This window comes from Lathyrus oleraceus, chromosome 5 (genome assembly GCF_024323335.1).
Source record: "Lathyrus oleraceus cultivar Zhongwan6 chromosome 5, CAAS_Psat_ZW6_1.0, whole genome shotgun sequence".
Classification (NCBI taxonomy): domain Eukaryota; kingdom Viridiplantae; phylum Streptophyta; class Magnoliopsida; order Fabales; family Fabaceae; genus Lathyrus; species Lathyrus oleraceus.
In genome coordinates this window covers 185,025,635-185,050,287 of record NC_066583.1, presented here as the reverse complement: position 1 = coordinate 185,050,287, position 24,653 = coordinate 185,025,635, and the positions used below count along the sequence as shown (strand labels likewise).

Sequence of the window (24,653 nt, the reverse complement as noted above, 5' to 3'; positions counted from 1 at the left end):
GATGTGACTTTATATATTATTCATACGTTGAAAATAACTTATTCATTTAATTATGTTTAATACACGATTGAATACCGATGAAGGTGCCCACCCACGGGGGAAGATGGATAGTTCTTAGATACCCTGATACGGGAGGTCAGGGTGATAGTTGAATATTGTGGTGTCCTTTCACTAGACTATTTGTTGGTGATGCTCGACCGCCAACTATTGATAACATTTGTTGAGTGATGACATAAGGAGATATTTTCCTCCTATCTTCCATTTGATGAGATAATGATTACCTTGGATGATATTTCATCTTTGTTCCATCTTCGCCTAACAATTACTTTCTTCACCGCTTCTCTCATTAGTTAGGAGGTTTTGCGACGCAAAAAATACCTGGGTGTAAGGAGTGATCTAAATAACAACATAGTCGCCACCGAAGTTTATTTTTCTAAAAGGAAAGGGAAAATATCGACAAAAATCATAAAATAAAATAAAACGGTCATTGCAACCAAATTCGGGTTCGGGAGTCGATTATGCGAGGCGAATGTATTAACACCCCTCATATCTATTGTACTCAACATGAACCATTTAGTTAGTTTTGAGAATATAAGTGTTAGCTTTCGTTTATTTGTTTTCTTCTAATTACTAAAAGTTTGAAAATGAAAAGAAAAGGGCTAAAAATAAGTTTTTTATTAGGATGCTTGACAAGATGGAGAGTCTTGCTCCTACGTATCCTAAAGTTCGATGAGAAATTCAAAGCTACATAGTTCTTTGCAAGAAAAAGATATTTTCATATTTTTTTATTATAGTGTTTGACGATACGTTTAATCTCACTCTTATGTATCCTCTGGTGCGATGAGAAATTCAAAGCTACGTTTTTGTGGGTAATAAATGTTTGTATGTTGGTTAATTTTAGTGAAGGATGCTTATGTCACATTCGAGCGAAAAAACATTGATTGCTACCTAGTCATTGGAAGTAGGAACGTTGTGAATCCATCGTGTTAGAATGGATAAAACATGATCCCAATTCTCACATATCTTGTTTTGATCGCATTCGAGCGGGCAATGTTGCTTGCTACTTGCACATGGAAAGATTGAAGCGTTAGTTTGTGCTTCACGTCAGAATGAATAAAACATCATTCATTTATGAAATAAAATTTTGTCGCGCTGAGGCCAAAAAGAGGTTTTGATTTATTGATTTTTTTTATGGATGACAAGTATTCAAAATGCAAATTATACAACAAGTATCCAAATACTCGGGGAAAAGGGGGGCATACACCAAACTAGTTCGTCTTCATTCAATTTATTGCAAAAAGTATTTAATCGGATTAAAGTCTTTTAAAGGTGACAAATACTTGAAAGACAAGCTATACAACAGGTATCCAAGTACTCGGGAGAAAAGAGAGGCATATGTCAAACTAGTATTTTTTCATGTCTTTAATTGCGAGAAAGATTTGTTCGAATTAAAGTTTTTTAAAGATGACAAATACTTGAAGGTAAGTTATACAACAGATATCCAAGTACTCAGGGAAAAGAGAGACATACACTAAACTAGTATTTTTTTCATCCAATTTATTTACGAAAGAGATTTAATTGAATCCCAGTCTTTTAAAGATTACATGTACTTTAAAGACAAGTTATACAACACATATCTATGTACTTGAGGAAAAGAGAAGCATACGCCAAACTACTCATTTTTCATCCATTTAATTGCGAAAAATATATTAAATCGAATTAAAGCATTTTAAAGATGAGAAGTACTTGAAAGACACTCTATACAAAATGTATCCAAGTATTCGGGGGGAAAAGGGATATACGCTCAATTAGTCCATTTTCATCCGATTTTATTGCAAAAAGATTTTGACGTGTTTTGGGTTAAGTTTGGGAAAAAGACCTGATACTGATCAAGTGTTTGACTCAATTTCGTTTGAAAATGATTTGAAGGTATTTTTGCTTGAATTTTTATTTGTGAAAAAAGCGGACCTTGATTTAATCGTGAAATAGTGTGATTATTTTATTATATTAAAAATATAATGGAGTTTTAATTGATTAATATAATAAAAAATTAATAAATTTAATCAAATTAATTAATTAACTAAAATAATTAACGACAAGTAAAAAGAAAGGGGTACAAACATAAAACATGGGGTGCAAACAAATTGAACCTTAACTTAGATGTAATCCCAATACTAATCTCTAAACATTTGTAACCCTGCTAAATTTATATAAAAATATATAAAATAAAAAATTGAAAAAAGAATATAGTGCACAAAAAGGGGGGAGGCGCCCCATTCATTTAACCCAAAAATCTTATCCTAAATTTTTTAATTCAATTATAATAAATCTAATGGATTTTTCTTATTTTCAAAATTCAAACAAAACTATAATCAATGCAATCAGGACATGTAACACTCTATTTATTAAAAAAAAAACAAGTAACAAAAAGAGAGAAAGGGCAAAAAACGGATAATGCATGAAATTCTCTCCTCTCTCTCACATTTTTTTTCTCCAGTTTTCACAAATTCAGAAACACAATAATTCTTCTCTCTCTCTCTCTCTCTCTCTCTCTCTCAAAAACGTGTTTTAGAAGTGCCTTCTCTTTTAAGCCTTAGATTCATATGTCCTCCTACCTTACCCTATCTATCTCACTACTTCTCTAAAAAAGCAAAATCAATGTAACCGACAAACATTTTTTAGATCCAGAAAAGAACATAAGAAAGACGGAATCCATGGAAACCTACAAGCAAATCATGAAAATGGGTGTGGGAATACCAAGCGCGAACAAAATCGGTGGCCGGAAAATGCAGAGGATTGTTGGAAATGAGAACGGAAACACAATTCCAGATAAGAAAATGTGGTCGTGTAGTTCAATGATTTTCGGCGGAATCGTGGTGGTCCGACGGTTGTAGTGGCGATATTGATTTTTCGCCCGACGCAGTGGTGAAGACTCGATTCTTGCTTCTTCAGATTTTGTTGTGTTGTGAGTGATTTTGGTTTGTAGGTGATTTTAAAGGATTTTGCGTGAGAATGGTGGTTAGAAGGTGAATTTTATGGAGGTTATATGTTATGGTTTTGATGGAGGTTAGTGAAGATAAGTTGAAGGTGTGAAGATGAATGAAGAGAGGTATGAAAATGGTGATGGAGGAGAAGTTTTGATGGAGATCAAGAAAGGTTTAAGATGGAATATGAGGTTTTAATGTTAGATTTTCGTGTGCTTTTTTAGAGCTTGGGGCTGAATTTTTTTTGTTCTTCTTTTTTCCTCCTCATCTCAATTTATAGGATGGATTCAAGTATGTGAAAGTCTAAAGTGTGTGAGAATTTATCATGAAAGGAGAGAAAAAAAGAGGTAAAAATTGTTTGATCAAAAGTGAGATAAAAAGGAGGACAAATTGTGTGACTCATTTGCAGCATGAATGGATGGTGAGAATGATGATGGTATATGGAGATGATGACATGGTGCATGGATGATGGTGTACCATTGTATTTTGTCTTATTCAAATTATGTTAGACTTTTGTTTGATTTGGTAAAAAATGTAATTAAACATGGTTAAACATGTGAATGGTATGTAAATGATGTAACATTCTATTTTGGATTTTTTCCATTTATGATGCATGTATGGTGTATGACATGTGATCAAATAAAATGAGATTTTAGAGATATTTGTTTATTTTTGTCATTTTTGTGATATTTGGGTAAGAAACAAAAATTTAAGAATAATAAAATAATAATACTAATTATAATCGTAATAATACTAAACTTATTATTTTTTTGTTTTAATTATTTGGACTAAAAAACGAATAAAAAGGAAACAAAAATTGAATAAAACGTGAATGCTTGCAGACGCGAAAAAATAAAATGAGCACGCCGAGCCTATCTACTTGTAATATCGTTCAGTAAAATAGACAATCACATATCATTTATTGCAGCTAAAATACTTGAATGAAAAGACTCAAATTAATTGAAATTCGATCGCGCGCGAATGCGGAAAAAAGAACTAGTGTACTAGACTAAACTACGTGTAATATTGTTTAATAAAACAAGCAGTCGTTGGCTCGAACTAAAAAAAAATTGTCTGCTGATTTTACTTGCCTTTGAAAACTGCTTCAACCGGTCTATATGCAAAACTGTACTGATATTTTAGATCAAACAAAATAAAGCTAGTTAACTGAAAAATGAAATGTTTGGATAAAATTAAGGTACGACAACTGCCCCTATTTAATTACTTTTACCCAGAGAGTATGAATGATGATAATCTTCATATAATCATGGTGAAAGATAATTAAATACAAATGACCCAAATTCCGTCCTTCAAATGTAAAAGCAATGGAATGAAATGAAATGAGACTTGGCGAAATACCTTTATCGGTGAATGGAAATGAAAGGTGGACTCACTAGGGATTGAATGAGGTAGGGTGAAAAGGGTCCATTGGAATATATCTGACAAAATGACTAGGGAGAATGTTCCTTAGGGATGCTTCAAAAGAGACAGTGTGTTCTGGATTTTCACAGACCAAACCAAAGGACATTCAGAAATATCAGTAACAAAATGGTAAATTCTTGATTCTCACAGGACGAACCAATGACATTCGACAATCTTTGTAATAAAGTGGCAAGTTCTGGATTATCACATAATGAACCAAATGGTATTCCACAATCTTTGTAATAAAATGGTAATTTCTAGATTATCACATAACGAAAAGTTGATTTCTGGCTTCTCACATAATGAAAAGGTGTGTTACGGATTCTCATGTAATAAAGTAATGGGTTTTGGCTTCTCCCAAAATGAAAAGGTGTGTTACAGATTTCAACCTAACCAAATGATGAGTTCTGGCCTCTCATAAAAATGAAAAGGTGAGTTACAGATTCTCACGTGACAAAATAATGAGTTATGGCTTCTCATAGAATAAAAGTTGGGTTACAAATTCTCACATAACAAATGGATATGTTACTACTTCTCATAGAATAAAAAAGTGGGCTACAAATTCTCACGTAACAAAATGATGGGTTATGGCCTCTCACATAACAAAAAATGGGTTACAGATTCTCACATAACACAATAGTGGGTTCCGACTTCTCATAAAACAAACCGAATAACATCCAATAATCCTCAAATTCAAAAAGCAAGTTACAAACTCTCACGTAATATAATGGTGGATTTCAACTTGTCATAGAACGAACCCAATAACATCCGATAATCCTCGGATTCAAAAAGCAAGTTACAGATTCTCATGTAATACAATGGTGGGTTCTGGCTTCTCACAGGACGAACCAAATAACATTCAGTAATCCTTGGATTCAAAAAGCAAGTTACAAATTCTCACGTAATAAAATGGCGGATTCCAGCTTCTCACAGAACGAACCAAATAACTTCTGATAATCCTCATATTTAAAAAACAACTTACAGATTTTCACGCAACACAATGGTGTGTTTTAGCTTCTCACAAAATGAGCCAAATAACATCCGGTAATCCTCATATTCAAAAAGCAAGTTACAAATTCTCACGTAACACAATGGTGGCTTTTGGCTTATCACAGAACGAACCAAATAACATCCGGTAATCCTTGGATTCAAAAATCAAGTTACAAATTCTCACATAACACAATGGTGGGTCCCAACTTCTCACAGAACGAACCAAATAACATCTGATAATCATCAGACTCAAAAATCAAGTTACGAATTCTTACGTAACACAATGGTGTATTCTGGAAACCCTTAAAACAAAGTGACAACATTTGGTAATCTTCAGATGAAAAAATGGGTTACGGTAGTCCTTGTAACAATAAGAGCATTATGACAATCCTCTGAACGAAGTGACAACATTTGGTAATCCTTAGATGAAAAAAATGGGTTACAGGAAGAGGAATGATGAGTTGACCTTAGACGATGTAATCTGCACACACTACGCAAACCATATAATGCATCAAGAGTTCGATGACACTTTTTTTTGTTATCAGCGACGAGATACCTTATTGGCTAGGCACCTGTCTGAGATGTGTATGTGTAACGCCCTAAACTCCGACTCCTAATATAAAAGAGAACTTCAAAACTCAACATACACACTTCATAAATATTTTTCAAAATCTCGCAGCAGAATTCAAATTATCTCATAGCATCAAATGATTATTTAAAGAAAATACTCAAGGAAAATAACTTCAAAAATCAACTCAAAATGAATAATATGTCTCATCCCCGATGTTACAGATCAAAGCATATAGACAAACTAAATAGCGATAAATGTAAAAAATAAACAAGATCCAAGGCCATCTTCCAACTCACAAGTAACTAGTCCTGCTAAGTACCCAGGTGTCTGTACTCCAGAGGAGTACAGACGCCACAACAACAAAAAGGGGTGAGAATACACCTTACAAATGTTAATGGTGAAAATTAACAGTAGGATGGTAAACAACAACAACAAGTATAATAATCTCACATAACATAATCACATTCCAATTTATTATGCAAATGATAATGCCACAAACTCCATCATCAATAGGCATATGGTATCGTGTTTATTATGCAGATGATAATGCCATCAACTCCTTCATCAATATGCATATGGTGCAAGAAACTCGATCTTACTCATCTTTATGTTCTCGGCATGGGATAACATATTATTCAACTTGGATCTCAGAAGGGCAAGACATGTGATGTTCTCTGGGAGGCGAAACTCTACAGGAGGTTTCATTCAGTTGAAGTACATTTTCGACTTAAACAAAAATCGAAGCATTGTAAGATATTTTTCTTAACAACACACGACCTCTATTTATACGACTTTGGATTCATTTTGGATCACACAAAATGGGCGGTGCAATCACATTCGTACAAAATTATCCACAAAATCCTTACCCTTCAATTTACACTACCAAAATTTTGATTGATCCACTAAAAATCCAGTATGTGAAAGCTGGTTTTGAAAAAATCAATATCTTTTAAACTATCAGAATTTTTACCATTATTCAAAAATCCCGTTAAAAAAGAGGTACTTTTAAAAAAAACAGTGTGTTACCCTACATATCATGTTACCCTATATATCAGATTTTTAAAATATCCAATCTATCAATTTTTTTATATATATTGATTTTTTTATTTGTATTGGATTTTTTATGCTATCAATTTTTTTTATTTATATTAAATTTTTATTTGTTCTACTGTATTTTTTGTTTAAATATTTTAATAAAATTTTGACAAAAATAATACTACCTCTGTTTTTTATTATAAGTCATTTTGAAAAAATATTTTGTACCACAATATAAGTAGTTTTATAATATCAATGAATCATTAATGATATTTTTCATATTATACACTTAAATATTTATTATTCTCTCTAGTTCAATTATGTCAGTTTCTCTTTTCAATACCATTAATGAATGATAATTTTGTAAAATCATTCATAATTTCTTTTTTTCATACCATAACTATTACTTTTCTTAATACGTGTCAAAAATAAAAAACAACTTATAATAAAAAACGGAAGGAGTATTGATATTGTAAAAATATAGGAGTGCCATGTCAAAGTATATGGGATAGCATAATAAATTTTCCTTAATATATAACAATATATAAAGGGAATACTTTCTTTTGGTGTAACCTATTTTTCTACCATTTCTACCCATATTTTATTGTGTAATTTATCTAATAACTTTTAATAAAATCACTATTATTAATTTACACGTAACTTTCTGCTAATAACTTCCACATACTGTATTTTTTAAAATTATATTTGAAAAATAATATCACTTATATTTGTAATAATATGAATTAAAAAAGCGGACATTGAGACGGGACCGCGGGTGCTGGTTATGAGTTATGGTAGAAGCATGTTGAGGGTTTGAGGCAAAACCGGCACTAAATCCAATTGAACAAAGATTACTATTAGCACCTTTTTTTAATATAAATAATAATAATAATTGAAATAGAGTGGGACCCGCGCCAGAGTAGACTTTCTTCTCTTTCTCTCTGTCTATGACTGTCTCACCAGTATTCAACCGCAACGAAACGCAAACTCTCTCTTTCTCCGTCGCTATCTGTAAATAACCTCTCTCTCCCCCAACATTTCCGCTTTCTTTCCACGAACCTTCTCTTCCACTTCAATTCTTCTCCCTTCCAACTCCTCCACACTTTTCATCATCAATTCCATCTCCGCTTTTTGCTTTCATACTTCAGTTACTACTCACGGTACCTTTCTCCATTCTCTGTTTTACTTCTGTTTTGGAATTTTATTCGTGATTATCAATAATCCACTGTTTATTTCCCCTAATTATTCGTAATCATCATCATCATCCGTATATCATGATGTGTACTCGTTTTGAATTTCTCATCTAATTGTGTTGATTATTCTCTCGTGTGTACATGGAAGGGGCTTATTATGCAGCTATTTGATTTTTAACTTATTGTAATTAATTATTAATATTTTTTGGTTGACTAATTCTGAAAATCTCTATTGTTTTGTTGTAGGTTATGACTAATTCAATTGAGGTTTAAGATGAAGTTTAGTGTTTTCCAAGCTGAGATTTATTACTCACGGATTCTTTGTGTTCTTTCTTGCTTTTGAATTGTGTCGCAATCATGACTTTTCAGCAAGATAAATTTGTTAGGTTAGTATAATGCTACCTACTTTTATTTTACTTTCTATAGATAGTAGTATTTAATATTTTAAAAATAATTTAGTTGTCAATGGAGGCGAGTACTTTCGGAAATTTTATTGCCAAATCGGCGTTTTTGTGTCTAGATGTCTCTTCCTTGAATGGTTTATCATGTTGTTATTTATTATACGATGTTCAGATTTCAGGACTGGAATTCTGAGATGAACTCTCCTGGAATTCATGTGACGCGTTCAGGGAGAATTAGAACTACACTAAACTCAGTTTCTAGGAAGTTTCAAAGGGGCTTTGAATCTAGTTCGGAGAGAATAAAGGGATTTGCGAAACCGTTCAAATCTTTTTCCCGCCACAGTTTGCTTACTAGATTTTTTAGTTCTGGAAAGAAAATCCTTGACCCGCAGGGTCCTTTTCTTCAAAAATGGAACAAAATATTTGTGTTATCTTGTCTTATTGCTGTATCGATTGATCCTTTGTTCTTCTATATCCCTATGATTGATGATGACAAGAAATGTCTTTCGCGAGACAGAAAAATGGAAACCACGGCAACTGTTTTAAGGTCTTTCTCCGATATTTTTTATATTATTCATATAATTTTCCAATTTCGTACGGGATTCATTGCTCCCTCTTCTCGAGTGTTTGGAAGAGGTGTTTTGGTTGAAGATTCTTGGGCAATAGCAAAGAGATATATGTCATCGTACTTCTTAATTGACATTCTTGCTGTTCTTCCCCTCCCACAGGTAGTGAAATTCTTTTGTCTTAATTTCTTTAGTTATTGCACTCTAGTCCAACATCATAACATGTAGGAAAACTTATCATGTAATGTAAATATGTAATTAGGGAATAAAGTTCAATCCTCCATGTTTAATTTCGTAAGTGTTTTATGTGCTTAGATTGAGCAGTTTACATGATTGAGGATTCATTTATTGAGCTTATTTTGTCTCAAAACTTGCTCTTACATTGTTAGGTGGTGATTCTATTTATCATTCCGAAGATGAGAGGCTCAGAATCATTGAACACGAAAAATTTGCTGAAATTTATTGTCTTCTTTCAATATGTGCCACGGTTTGTACGAATAGCTCCACTATATAAAGAAGTTACAAGGACCTCTGGCATTCTCACAGAAACAGCGTGGGCTGGAGCTGCATTCAACCTCTTTCTTTACATGCTTGCAAGTCATGTATGTTTGTGCTATTTTTGTTTTTCTTATGCACATTTATCAAAAAGTATTCTTGTGCTTGCCTTTGAAAAACTCTACAAAGCTATAAGAGGTGGATAGGGAGGGAGAAGGATTTTTGTGGTTTAGTTGTGTGCAAAATTGATATTTCTAACCTTTTCTTTTCCCCTGATAATATAAAACAGGATCATGTTGTGAATTAATTTTCATTTAGTTTCCAAATCATGTCTAATGAGCTGAATATATTTTCTCAAACCCGCTTTCTATCTCCTAATTAGAATGTTGCTGAAGGTCACCATGAAGCAGACACTTAAAAATTAGAGTTGTGCCTTTACTGGACATATTGCTGGACACTGTTGAGACAGACAGATACACATATTTAGCACATGTGTCTGATGCTGTGCAAAATATGCTGAAATTTTCAGTGTTGCCATGTCCATGCTTCTTACATCTCTATGTATATATTGTTGTTTCAAATTCTCATGTCCACATCACTTTATGTTGGTTTGCAAAGTTGCATATTTAAATCCAACATAATTGTTGTCTTTTTTTATAATTTTTTTATTTTTATAAAAGTGCTCTTATTAATGAAAATTCAAAAAAAAAAAAGATATGGTCTGCCTTTTAAGAAAAATATAATGAAAATTCAAAACTATATCATCTACCTGTCTTTCTAATTTGCTGATTTACTTGTTCATAGGTTCTTGGTGCCTTTTGGTACTTGTTTTCTATTGAAAGAGAAACCACATGCTGGCAAAATGCATGTCGAAAAAATAGCACATGTATAAGGGCTCAAATGTATTGTGATGGTCATCATGGTTTGGGCACAATTTCAACATTCCTAAATACTTCATGCCCAATACAGAATCCAAATACAACACTCTTTAATTTTGGAATTTTCCTTGATGCCCTTCAATCTGGAGTTGTGGGATCAACCGACTTTCCACAGAAATTTTTTTATTGTTTTTGGTGGGGTCTAAAGAATTTGAGGTTTGCTTCATAGAATCTTTTTTAATATATGCTATTTGTTTTTTAGATTATAAAGTAATCATATGCTATTTGTGGCCACTTTGCTAAGTAACTTTATTATGATTTGGTGCAAAGAAGTGGAAGTTGGTTTTGGCTTATGTTTTGGACACAGTTAATGCCTCAATGAAATGGGGAAATTGGGGTTCTGCTAGTCAAGTGCAGTGTTGTCAAATATAGGCCATGGTTGAGATCGGTGGCGATTTTTTGGCTTTCTGCCACAGTGCTATATAGCAGGCTTTATTGCGGAATTTTGGCTCTCCGCCGTGGTCTGCCATCTGTCACCGATCACACGTGTCAAGCTATATTGTTAATCCCAGATACCGTTTTGTAGCATCGACGGCCTAAAATGCTATAGCAGTATAGGGGATAGCTATTGCAAAGAGTAAATCAATGTGCAAAGAAAACATAAATACTAAAAATAGAAAATTACACAAAATTAAATAGACTTTCTACTTAATGAATAAAGAACAAATAATTAAAGAACCTAAAGTATGGAGCAATAAAACTTATACAGAGAAGAAAAATATAACAGACCTGAACCAAACATAGGAAGAACATAACAATTGCTTGTGAGGGAGTGTGTAGTCTCACACCACGTAGAGATATGGTTTAAGTGGTGCATGTTAGCGTGCGTCTCTAATCTGAGTTGGCTGTAGATATGGCTGCTGCCTAAGTAGTTAGTGGTTATGAGGCTTGACTGCTTGATCAGTGTTCCCCTTAGAAACTAGTTTCGTGGGGCTGAGTTAGGCCACAAACCCAAATTCTAAGAATTCTCACGGGAATATACAATTTCAGCATTTTTTAACATTGAAAGGAAATAAGGAAAGCACGAGTAAATTACATTATGGGGAATCGAGAATATCCAGGGATTAAAAAAAACTTGCATCAAATATTGGAACTTTACATCTCAAGGCCACTTTTTCTGGGAGTTTGTTTGCATGTCATGAAACAAACCCACCCATAATAGTTTTTAAATATTGATTTCAAATAGATTTACCAAGTCATTATCTAATCTAACATTCTTTTAATATTTTCCACCCTCCTTTGGGGGATCCGTTTTACTGCAGTTCTCTTGGTCAGAATCTGGCAACAAGTACCTTTGTTTGGGAAATCTGCTTTGCAATTTTCATTTCTATTGCTGGTTTGGTATTATTTGCATTCCTCATTGGAAATATGCAGGTTGGTAATGAATATATCTATGTATAATGTTGATTAATTAGAAAATAATACTGTACTATATGCTGATTATGGAATAAATTAGTTGCTGGTACTGAGATCCGTCCTTTTTTGTTAACGATTACTGGTTTATGTCTTTCTGCTGGGTATATTCTTTTTTGTTGCAAAAGCACTATACATTTGTTTATTACTATTTGATTAGATTTTCCCTTTCGGAGACTTTCTCACGTTAAAGGAGATCATATTTTTGGTACTAGAGCACTTACTACAGTCTACAGTTATAGTGGGAATGTTCAGTATTATATTTTAATGTACTTATTGGGCAGTGCCAGACCCAAGGGTGAGTGAGACCTAAAACAAACTTTGAGAGAAAGAAGTTGGGCCTTTTTACCATCATGTGTGGTCTTTTTGTTTCATAAATATCAATATGTGCTTTTAGGTTTGACCACTCTGTTAATATATGTGACCTGTTTGTTTTATTAAAAACTAATTGCACAAATTTTTTTGCTACTTTGCCTAAAGTTAGGGCTTTAATTGGCCCACCCTTAGATTGACCCTCTTATTGGAGAGTGGATGAACATCTATTGTGGAGAGTGGCCCTTTAATGCTCTTCCACTTCATAGACATTCTACCATCTTTAAATACAATCTTGTTCCTCATTTATTTATTTGGACATTATTGCTTGAAAAATAATTTGACACCTGATCCATTCTGTGACGAGGTTTTTTTCTTAAAGGATATGATCCATTATACTTTATTTTTCTTCCGAAACAGACATATTTGCAGTCGACAACTACAAGATTGGAGGAGATGAGAGTGAAAAGGAGAGATGCGGAACAGTGGATGTCTCATCGACTACTTCCCGACAGCTTGAGAGAAAGAATCAGACGACACGAGCAATACAAATGGCAAGAAACCAGAGGAGTTGATGAAGACAACTTGATTCGCAATCTTCCCAAGGATTTGAGAAGAGACATCAAGAGGCATCTTTGCCTGGCTTTACTAATGAGGGTAAGTCTCTCCATGATTCCTTTTCAAATTGTGTTAATATAGGAGTTTTTTTCCGATCTTTGTTTCATTTTTTTGGTTTTTTCATTCTTTATTTTCCCATGATTTAAAATGGTCGTTACTTTCTTTGCCGAACAACTCGGTCCATCATGCTTAGCAGGTCCCTCAAAATAACAAGTTACGTTGTCCTGTTTTATTGTATCTATATTTTTTGGTTGGGGGAGCATTTTCTTAGAATTTTGAGTAGGACATGACTCAACTTTACAAAACTGACTCGTAAGATATTGATTACCCCCACTTAAGACATATTTTCGGACTATATCTCATCCGATGTGGAATTCTTAACACATCTTCTCACACCCAGCACTATGAAGCTTGGTACGTGCGTATAAATAGTGGGTGGTCCGATAACAAAAGGCAAAATCCTTATAGCAGTGGCCCTACGTATTTAGAATTGACTTTAATACCATCTTAGAATTCATCTTAGAATTTTGAATATGCCTAATTCATCCTTACAAAAACTGCCTTGTAACGTGAAGATTGCCCTCACTTATAAATACATTTTCAAACCATATCTCATATCTAATGTAGGATTCTTAACACATTTAATAGAATATCTATTAGTTAGGATGATATGGCATACCGAATAGTAGGGGTGACAATTGGATCCATTAAAACAAAATTCATCCATAAAAAAATCCATCAAATCCATCCACCACATAAAAGTTAAGTTAATGGATGAGACTAAATTCATCCATTTATATGCATGGATTGATCCAATTCATTTATATGCATGGATTGAACCAATTCATTTATATGTATGGAATGGATTGATCGAATTCATCCAACATATTTTAATAATCTAATGGATTATCTCTATCTTTATTAGATCTATTTTAAAAAAATAATAATAAAAAAATCTGAAAAAAAAAACTGATTTTTTTCTGAAAATTAAAAAACTGTTTTTTGGAAAATACAAAAATTCTTTTTTTTTTCAAAACAAAATCGATTTTTTTTGAAAAATCCAAAAAATAATTTCAAAAATACAAAAAGACCGAATTATAGTTCTGCGTTTTTCTCTTCTACAAATCAAATTCACCCACAAAAATGCAATAATCAAATGTAGACCGTCTATCAGTTGCATTCTCTGCTCAATCGGCATCCAAATGTCCAACTATATTAGTATGACCTCCATGATACCAACTTGAAATATGTATATCTTTATTATATAGAAAAGGTTGAAACGACTATTTACATAATGAGAGATGTAATCTAAATAGAAATGCAACTCTATCATAATTTCAAAAGATATTAATAACTTTTTTTAATCTTTTTTGAATGGATTTAGGTGCCAATATTTGAGAAAATGGACGAGCAACTTTTGGATGCAGTATGTGACTGCCTCAAACCAGTGCTTTATACAAAAGAAAGCTGCATTGTCCGCGAAGGAGATCCTGTCGATGAGATGCTTTTCATAATGCGTGGCAAACTATTGACTGTGACAACAAACGGTGGAAGAACAGGTTTCTTTAACTCTGAATACCTCAAAGCTGGTGACTTCTGTGGAGAGGAGCTTCTCACATGGGCATTAGATCCTCGTTCCTCTGCAAATCTTCCCATCTCAACCAGAACTGTCCAAACACTTTCAGAAGTGGAAGCATTCGCTCTAAAAGCCGAGGATTTGAAGTTTGTTGCATCACAATTTCGACGCCTTCACAGTAAGCAGCTTCGCCACACTTTTAGGTTTTACTCCCAACAATGGCGGACATGGGCTGCATGTTTCATACAAGCAGCTTGGAGGCGCTATTGTAAAAAGAAACTTGAAGAATCTCTCAGGGAAGAGGAAAATAGGTTGCAAGATGCATTGGCCAAGGAAGGTGGTAGTTCACCTAGCCTAGGTGCTACAATATATGCTTCAAGATTTGCTGCTAATGTGCTTCGAGCTATTCGGAGAAATGGCACAAGGAAGACTAGGGTGCCAGAGAGGCTACCTCCAATGATGCTTCAGAAACCTGCTGAACCTGATTTTACTGCTGAAGAGCAATAGTGTAATCAATGGAGATGGATATTGCCTTGATGTACAAGTAAAGAAAAGAAAAGATGTCACATAACGAAAAATTAAATTGAAATGAACTTTTGATAGGAAGACCAAGTTAAAAAAAAAGATAGGAAGACCAAGATGTCATTTCATTTATTTTATTTTTTAAGTTAGCTTAAAATATAGAATGTGTATAAAAATATTGATTATGAATTGTATATATACGTATGTGATTGTCGCTTAAATGATTTTCATTCTTGGATGGAACTGTCTAAAATGTATATTTCTTTACTCTATTTTTTCGTGCTTGGATGGTGATGAAATTTGTAGAGCAGACGTGTGTTATCAACATGCTTCCTAATACACTCTTTTTCAGTTGCTTTTTAATTTGTTGAAAATTGAATGGTTACATTAAATCATGTGGATCCCAAGTAAACATAGAATTTAGAATTTATTTGAATTTCATTAATTGGATAGTACGTGTTTAGAAGAGTGTTGATTAATACTAGCATAATTCTGGTATAGGAAATCAGGATTGGATGCGAATCATCTGAAGTGACATTAAGCTAATATCACTCATTTGATTAATTGCATGTACCACATCATTTGTCCTTCTATGTTTTAATAAAGCTTAAAAAATGTAATAGAGGTAGTTTAAACAAAGCATCAATGCAGAAGCCTTCCTCCCCACCGTCTTGTTGTAGTCGATACCATCCATGCATTGATCTTTACACAACAACAATGGAAGGAGTGAGAAGCGATACAAGGTTGAAGAGAGGCGACGTTGAAGGTAGATGAAATGATGGAGACATACTTTAACTTCAACATTCAATTTTAATTTTGAAAAGAAATAAAAAAAAATATAGAGTACAATGTGACATGATTTAGTCTACATGATTAATCGAATGGCCGAATTGGTTTGAAGTTATCCTGATTTTCCCGATTCAAAATCATGAGATCTGAATGCAGATTCCCTAATTTTGAAGTGAAAAAGTTAGGGTGACTATGAGTTAATATCACACATGCATGTACGACATCTCACCACATTTCTGTCTGTTTATTAAAAAATTTTTGGCATAAGGAAGATTCTTCGATTTTTTATTTAAATAATCAGTTATTTTTTAAAAAAATAAAAAATAATCAATAATTCGAAAAAAATATCAAAATAACCACTTTTAAAAGAGGATGCGCCAGATGAATTGGCGCACCCCCTAAACAAGAAGAGGACACGTCAATAGCATTGGCACATGCATTGGGCTCCTCATGAGGAGGCGCCAATGTTATTGGCGCATGCATTGACCCTCATGAGAAGGCGTCAATGCTCCTGGCGCCTTAGTGCAACTTGTAGTGTGGGCACCAAGCCCTATGGCGCCTACATGTGATGTCATGTGGACGCCAACACTCTTGGCGCATACATTTTATGTTCACTCTGTATAAATGTCACGCCTTGGATGCAATATTTTTCACACAAAATAATCTCCTAATACCATATTTTCTCTAGTTCAACCACCATCACCTTCAAGTTTCTCTGTTTTAACAATGTCTGCATACATTCAGAAACGAAATGCTGATGTAATATTTTCCGCCGTTGCGGCTCCGGTACAGATTCGACTTTGGAACACAAATACGTTTGAACGTCTTAATCGGACGTTGTACAGTTGATTAGGGGGAGAAATTGGAGAGGGTGAAAGGATTAGAAGAATACAATGGCTTGTGTCCACGTTCAACCAAAACGGAGAAGTGCGCGAATGGGTGGATATTAAGACCGACCAAGACGCTTGTAGGGTGATGCATTACATGTTCAAAATTGTTTTGATGGTTGTAATCGCATAGTTCTTGTATTGTAGTTGTTATAATTATTTATGTTACTGTTTCTGTAATGGTACTTTCGTCACAAACGTTTAATATGAAATAAATTTAGTTTTTCATATATTGCAATAGAGGTACATGTGAATTTATCTGATTGTGCTAGTTCCAACACTAGGACAGTTATTACGATTATGACCTGGCTGACGGCATGAACTACATAGTCTAACCATTTTGTTCGCCGTATCCATTTCGGTTCGAATCCGGGTGCTGTTTGGACGATCCTTTTTCTTCCTTTGCATAACTTCGTTGTGTCAGACGATGTCCCCTTGATATTCTGGCCAATAATCCTCTTTTGCCACTACGGAAAAACTAATTTTATAAACATTTGAAAGGCTGACGACTTTGTAAACTTCAGATAGCAAGTATGATGGATCTCTTCGAACCTTTGAGCATGCCGCAATTACATGGGAGCAGGAGGTACGAAAGGCTTGGAACTTTCCGCAATCGCACCAACCTCTATCTAGTTCGACTCTGTATTGTCCCATCGGCATGCCCTTATTGTGATCCATGGACTCGGAAACACTATGCCAACCTTTAGTGCGGTCAAAGACCGTAACCACGTGTGTGTTTGCTTTGGTAGCTTCATGTCTAATGAATTTCATTGAAGCATCATTGAACAACTATCCAAATTGCAAAACTGAACTCCATTTTAAGCGTCTGGTTTCAAACAGCGCCCCTAGCCTAAAATATGTTGCCTGCACCAAAGTGGTTATAGGTAGGTTACGGATGCCTTTGAAGATAGAGTTCATTGACTCCACAAGATTTGTTGTCATGTGGCCCTAACATTGACCGTTGTCGTATGCCCTAGTCCACTTCTCCAATGGAATACTATGGGTCCACCATACTGCATCTTTGTTTGACAATCTTATTTCCTCGCGGTAGTGTTTGAAAGAAGGTTCTGATGATGCATAACCTACATTGACAACCTTCTTTCGCAACGTCTTATCTTTGATTTCCCACATGAAATTCTGAGCAATATGTCTAATATAGAACACATGTGTCGAATGAGGATTTTTCCAGCCGTTATCAATGTTATTATCATATGCACTGATGATTGAAGGGTGTCTGTAGGAGATCAAACATAAGTTAGGCTGAGGTGCAACGTGCAATCGGAGATTTCTTAGGAAAAAACTCCATCCTTCAGCTGTCTCCCCTTCAACTAGGGTAAAGGCAATTGGAAAAATGTTGTTGTTCCCATCTTGTGCCACTGCCATCAGTAACGTTCCTTTGTATTTCCCGTACAACCATGTACCATCAATTTGTATAATTGGTTTACAAAAAGAAAAACCTATGATGCATGGTTTATACGCCCAGAAGAGACGGTGAAATATTCCATTTCCAACAGCACACGTCCCGTCTGGTGTATACGCGGACAATGTTTCCAACTTGACTATAGTCCCGGGAGCATATTGTTTTAGAGCCAACAGGTATTTTGGAAGTTGTTTGTAAGACTCCTCCCAATTGCCAAACACTTTTTCAATAACCTTTGTCCTAGCTATCCATGCCTTCCTATATGATGGAGTGTACTCGTACTCTACCCTAATATGCGGGATTATTGTACTCACCTTTAACGATGGATTGTCGCCAATGACATACAATATTTCATCGCATATTAGCTGAGAGCTTAATTTACGATGATCATGCATTGGGTTTGTCAGCATGCATGTGTGATTTGGACCCATTGATCCAATCTCCCAAGACCCGCTCCTCGTCCGGTACGAAGCTGACAACCTAAAAAGGCAGTGCTCATTCGGACAATAAACTTTATACCTCAATGCGTCAGTTCTGTCAACTCTGAAATCAGCTGATAGTTGCATGTGGAATTTCTTAATGGCTTTTACACATTTCTCTTTTGTGCGAAATGTGTTTCCTTGTTTCAAAGATCCTTGCAATTGCACATAAGGATTGTACCATATATCTGATGAAGGTTCATCGGAACCCAAATTCAACCTTGTCATGTGTTGGGATGGACAATATACATGACTTGCTAGTATTGGCTCCTCTTCCTCATCAGTGTTCACCATTGAGTCAACCATGATCTCGACTTCTTCTTCTTCGTCATCTGGAACACTCACATCAGCTTGTTAGTCATCAGTCTCACAAAACACTTGTGACTGATCAATGAATTGAGACACCTGTTGTTGATGTGGTAATATATACAACTCTATATCGTTGTAACTGGATTGTTCGTGACTGACAAACATATGCTGAACATCGTCATCATCTCGAATCTTCTTCTGATAAAATTTCACCTGGTTTTCTGCAAACCAAACCGGATTTTTATAGATGATTTGGCCCATATTACTGCATTGCAATTTCTTTTTTATTCTTTGTTTCAGATGTGAAAAATTTGATCGTCGATTTATTGTAAACCGAGTTACCTCTGTGTTTCGGAAACAAAACCGAACAATTGATGATCAAATATTTCACCTTCGACATGGGCACTGATCATGTAATGTTGTGTGGAAGACATTTTTTAAAAATATAAGTTTCTTTACTGAAATTGAATGCATTGCTAAGTTGTTCATCTGCATAGCCTAAATAACGTAAACATTGAACGCATTGATCACTTGGTTCGTCCGTACAGACTTGACCATGCATGCAGTGAAAAGAATCCACATGCAGTGACAAGAATGACAAGAACACACATGCGCCAAGGGAATCTCTGAAACAAAGAATCTTTGTGCCCTAATATTCCTAACAGGCGCCCATTCCCTAGGCGTCATAAAGAAACTTGGGTGCCAAGAGGAAGGGCACCCCTTCAATTCAAACAACCAAGGCTCCAATAGAAAGGGAGCCCTTTCCATTCCCTTACACTAAGGCGCCAAGAGGAAGGGTGCCTCTTCCTTGCATGTGAAGAATCACATGCATGCGCCAAGAGGAAGGACGCCTCTTCCTTGCATGTGATTAGTCACATGCATGCGCCTAAGACAACTCTACCTAGTCTACTTGTCATTACTTGTCATTGCCTAAGACAACTCTACCTAGTCTACTTGTCATTGCATGCAACCAATCCATGCTTAGTAGGTTGCAAACCTACCATCTCATTCATCTATAAATAGCCTTTCATATCACAATATCAAATCATCTCCAACACTACTCATCTATAATCTTTCTTTGCCACATTATTTCTCTACCACACTCAAGCTCTGCAACATCAAATCATGTATTTGTTGACTATGGGTGATGAACGCAGAGGAACACTCGAGAATATCTCGGCATTTGTATGTTATCACTCTCTTTCTACTTATTCCGTTTTTAAGCCGTATACCTTTGTTATCTATGTTTGTATTATGTATTTCTTCTTCTTATTGCATTTCTTACTTTTTTGTTATTAGGATCCGAAGCGTTTTAGATGTCGTGTACATGAATATGTACCCCCACGATCCTTTAATAGAACCATATATTAGAGGACGTGGACTTGGAAATCTACTCAACATTGTTTCGTACTCGGTGGACTACAAGTTCATTCTTGCATTGAGGACGTGTACATGTTAATGGTAGAGTTAACCAAGACAACTCTATCTGCAATGAATTATTGGGTGCCCCTTTGTTAGACGACGAAACTGAGGGAGAGACATCCGGTAAAGCAAGGGGGCAAGGTATAAATTTAAAATACCTTAAACAATATTATGCCAGTATATTATTGTCCGAAGATTCAACCGAGTACGAGAAAATAATTAAAGCTCAGTGTTATATTATGATTTTATTTGGTAATTTTTTGTTTCCAGAAAGTAAAGGTAATTCAGTAAATATTATGTATTTACCTTTGTTACGCAACATTAATAAGGTAAACACATATAGTTGGGGTTCAGTTGTGTTGACCCATCTATATATTGCAATGTGTAAAACTGCAAAAAAGAATACATGTATTTTTTTCATGTGCGTATTTGCTACAAGCTTGGGGTTGGTCAAGAATGTCGTCGCTCGCCCCGATAAACGAGCGTCCATTCGTGTTCCCGTTTGCAACTAAATAAGTCTAACACTTTACCATTTAGTTAACTATATTTTATATTATAATTAATAGTAAATAATATTTTTCACTTTTTTTTTATCTAAGGTGGTCAGTAAGGGGGATGAGCTACAATAGGTGTCTGAAACACGCTATTGTAGTCTATCGCAATCTATTGGACCACATTGGACATGACGATGTAATACTCCTACACAACTATATTTTAATTTAAAAATACTTATCAAATTATTTTTCATCTAATCGTTTCGTATTGTTTTACAGTTTATCTAGAGGCCATATATGAGTCTTGATCATGATGTGAACCATGACGATGTTGCAGTTTGGACAACGAAGACACCGATTATCCGATTCACTACGATGGAAATGCACCAGAGTGACCGGATCAAACTGCAGTTCGGCATGCTACAACAGATTCCAGAATCTCCCACGTGTTTGGGGAATTGGCATCAAAAAAGGGTTGATGCACAATGTGATAATTCTGACTGGAGAGACTTTGCAAAAGAGATGTGTCATCAATGAAGGAATCGACGACAACACATCTTAAACGAACCAGTCATCCATGGTGCAAGACCGACTCAATAATATATGGAATGGTTTAGGTCGGTAACAACTCAATAATTTGTATCTGAGCCGCGATATTTGATGGATCCACGCCAACTTGCTTCGTCATCGTACGCCCCACAATAATTCCCCACCCAATGTCAACCCACCCAAACCCAACAACCAACCTCACAACATCAACGTACCACATACACACAACAACCAAACATCCAACCTCGCAACCCGTTCATGCCATCCATCCAACAACCAACCATCCAACGTCCCAATCCATTCATACCACCCACCCAAACACAATACCAAGAATCAAACCCCGCAACCACAACCGTTTATAGCCCAAATGATTCATATGTGTCACTTCATCGTAGCCCCCTACCAATGACCACCCAAACATCCCATCAACATAACACCCAACCATTGTTTAAATATAGTACGCCTCAGGAACCATTGCTTCGTTTCCAAAACGACTCAATGGCCCAATTTGGGCAACTATTCCATCCCCAATCCACCCAACCCCAACGACCTAACTACGATGACATGGCCACCGAACTCCATTACGGAAGCGCCGTTGGCCAGAGCCCCTTTGGATATTGGGAACAAATGATGACACATCTCTCAAATACCGCTGGAACTTCCGCTGGACCTTTCCACCAGCCATCGCTCGATTAGGTCAGCACACAAAGACCTCAAACACCTCAAGAAAATCGTGGCAGACCTCGGAGACAAACTAACGCACCTGGATGTGGAACATGGGGACGTTATAATCGGGCCGATCATTATTTTATTGTCAGTCCAATGTAACCAATGTAACCAATTATTACAACATTAATAAATTTATTTTTTTCCATTACTATTTTTTATTTATTAAATAAACAAAATTAAAAATTAAAAAAATTAAATAAAAAAAATACAAGGGGTGTATGCGCTAGATGAATTGGCGCATACACCATGAAGCACACTAAGGTGCCAATAGCATTGGTGCCTCCTCATGAGGAGCCTAATGCATGCGTCAATGCTATTGGCGCCTCCTCTTCTTGCTTAGGGGGTGCGCGAATTCATCTTACGCATTCTCTTTTAAAAATGGTTATTTTGGTATTTTTTTGGATTATTGATTATTTTCGATTTTTTTTTTTTAAAAAACTGGTTATTTTAAAAAAAATATTCAGATTCTTCTCTATCTTAGTTTAATGCCAGAAAAAATATAATAGAAATAGTTTAAACAAAGCATCAATGGAGAAGCCTTTATCTCAACCATGGTGTTGTTGTTGACCCACAACAACCATTGATCTTTTATAATTTACTTCTCCATCCGTCCCACAATAAAATGATTAAGTTGACCATTTCACACCTATTAAAAAAAAGAATAAATGAAAGAGAAAAATGATATTTTTATTAAATTATTCTTATTATATATTAGAATGATGAAAATAATATTAATTAAAGGATAAAATTGAAAAACATACATTAAAAATTAAAATAAATCATTTATTTTAGAATATTTTTTTATTTTAAATAAATCACTTATTATGATAGGGAGGGAGTAGTTTAATAATAGAAAGTTGATTTGATTTTCTGTATGAGGAAGAAGTTTGGGTCTTTAGTTTACCGAGAAAACACAAAAGCAAAGAAACAAAATCCAAAAATTTGTGTCACAGCGATACACAACAATGACTTAAAGTCAAAGTCAGGGGATACAAATCCAACACCGAATAAAGCAAATTCAAAGGATAATGATACCATAGAGGCCAAGAGTTTAAGAAACCCTTTATAAAACATGCTAGTACTAGTCATTTTCAATTGGAATTATTGATGAAAGTTACGTTGGAATAACATAAGGTTATTAAAGTAGTTTAGAAACAAATAAGAAATAATCATTTATCATTTAATAAATTGAAATATCTTCAAACAAAAACCACAACACTCAAGATTATTTATAATGGGAAGTCCTTCCTTTATTGAAGGCCACACTAATGAAAAATTAAAATTAGATATATATTTTTGGAAGCAATTCATTCAGATACAATTCATTTATTATTGAGTCAGACTCTAATTTTATGTCAAAATTAATACATAAATACATCTCTAAATAACTTAAGAAAATACACCCTCATACGAGTTTTTAATAAAAAATATGATAGTCTCTTCTCCTTCCTCATTTCTCTTTTACTCTCTCAAATCCTCTCAAGTCGCTTTCCATTTTCTATTCTCAACATTCAATCAATCAAAGTGCTCAACATCAAACTCACATTTGATAAGTTTTTGATTTCTCTATACATGCATTTGTAGAAATTGAACATTAGGTTGTGTAATAGGTAGTTTGAATATGTAGTTTAACTAAACAATGTGTTTGATAGGTAGTTTAGATGAACAATATGTTTTGAGAATGTTAGATTTTCACGCATTTAAGTTATTTTTAATTTTTTTAGTTGCGGGTTAATACGAAAATGCACTTCCTTATTTGTTCAAAATTTAATTTTCTAAAAATTCAGAAATGCATTTCTGTATTTGGTCTGTTTGCATTGTTTTCCATGATTTCCATTGTGTTTCATCTAGGTTTGATTTTTTCTACTATGTAATGCTTACGTGGTTTAATTATAGGCATTATAGCTAATAACCAAGCTATATTGAGGCTCGGAAGAGAGTTGCAACATGCATCAGTTCGTAGGAAAAGAAGGGTCTCACAAGCACTGGTCAGTTCTAGTTTGTTTGATGCAAATGTGTAAACTTATAGATATATGCATCTCCTACTTCGTCTTCCTAGAGGATGTATATGTCACCTCCTGAAGCCCCACCGGTCCAAGTTAAGGCACCTCATGTTGATGTCGTTCTTGAGGGATTGGAAGGAAGCATGTACGACTAATCGATGTTGCCTCTATATCTGAACCATGCTGTCAGACATGTGTGGGACGAAGAGGTAAATTTCATTTGTATTTATTCTTTGAAACATGTGTGTTGTATGATTCGATATTTTTTACAATGATTTATTTTTTGCATGACCGTGATGCTTTAAAATGCACTAACCATGGTCAGAAGATTGCGAGGTTGCATCAGCCTCTGGAGCAGTGGTTTTACGATGTGATACAATTACCTGGGTTGTAAGATCAGTTATTCTACTATTAATCATGGTATGGTGTCCACGTTCGTTGATAGATGACACTCTTAGACGTCATCTTTTCATCTTCCAGATGGTGAGATGTCCATCACACTAGACAATGTGTCATGCCTGTTGCATCTTTCGATC

At 34.8% G+C, this 24,653-nt stretch overlaps 1 protein-coding gene across 3 annotated transcripts; it reads left to right on the top strand.

The window, feature by feature from the left end:
- The first annotated feature begins 7,939 nt into the window (after positions 1–7,939).
- On the top strand, positions 7,940–15,274 carry LOC127082154 (cyclic nucleotide-gated ion channel 1). 3 transcript variants are annotated; one of them, XM_051022377.1, is made up of 8 exons: positions 7,940–8,162; positions 8,442–8,581; positions 8,769–9,324; positions 9,552–9,764; positions 10,462–10,751; positions 11,858–11,969; positions 12,741–12,977; positions 14,323–15,274. In XM_051022377.1, exons 2-8 carry the CDS (start codon positions 8,553–8,555, stop codon positions 15,019–15,021), a joined length of 2,136 nt encoding a protein of 711 aa, XP_050878334.1. In that variant the 5' UTR covers positions 7,940–8,162; positions 8,442–8,552; the 3' UTR covers positions 15,022–15,274. The 3 variants fall into 3 exon arrangements, with proteins under 3 accessions (XP_050878334.1, XP_050878335.1, XP_050878336.1); XM_051022378.1 differs by lacking the exon at positions 7,940–8,162 and having other exon boundaries at positions 8,441–8,581; positions 8,776–9,324; XM_051022379.1 differs by lacking the exons at positions 7,940–8,162; positions 8,769–9,324 and having other exon boundaries at positions 8,453–8,581.
- Positions 15,275–24,653: the final 9,379 nt, after the last annotated feature.

Coding starts and splice junctions, on each gene's coding strand:
- LOC127082154 (XM_051022377.1), top strand. CDS start 8,553: ATGACTTTTCAGCAAGATAAATTTGTTAG. Junction 9,325..9,551: donor CTGTTCTTCCCCTCCCACAG/GTAGTGAAATTC, acceptor TTACATTGTTAG/GTGGTGATTCTATTTATCAT. Junction 9,765..10,461: donor TTTACATGCTTGCAAGTCAT/GTATGTTTGTGC, acceptor ACTTGTTCATAG/GTTCTTGGTGCCTTTTGGTA.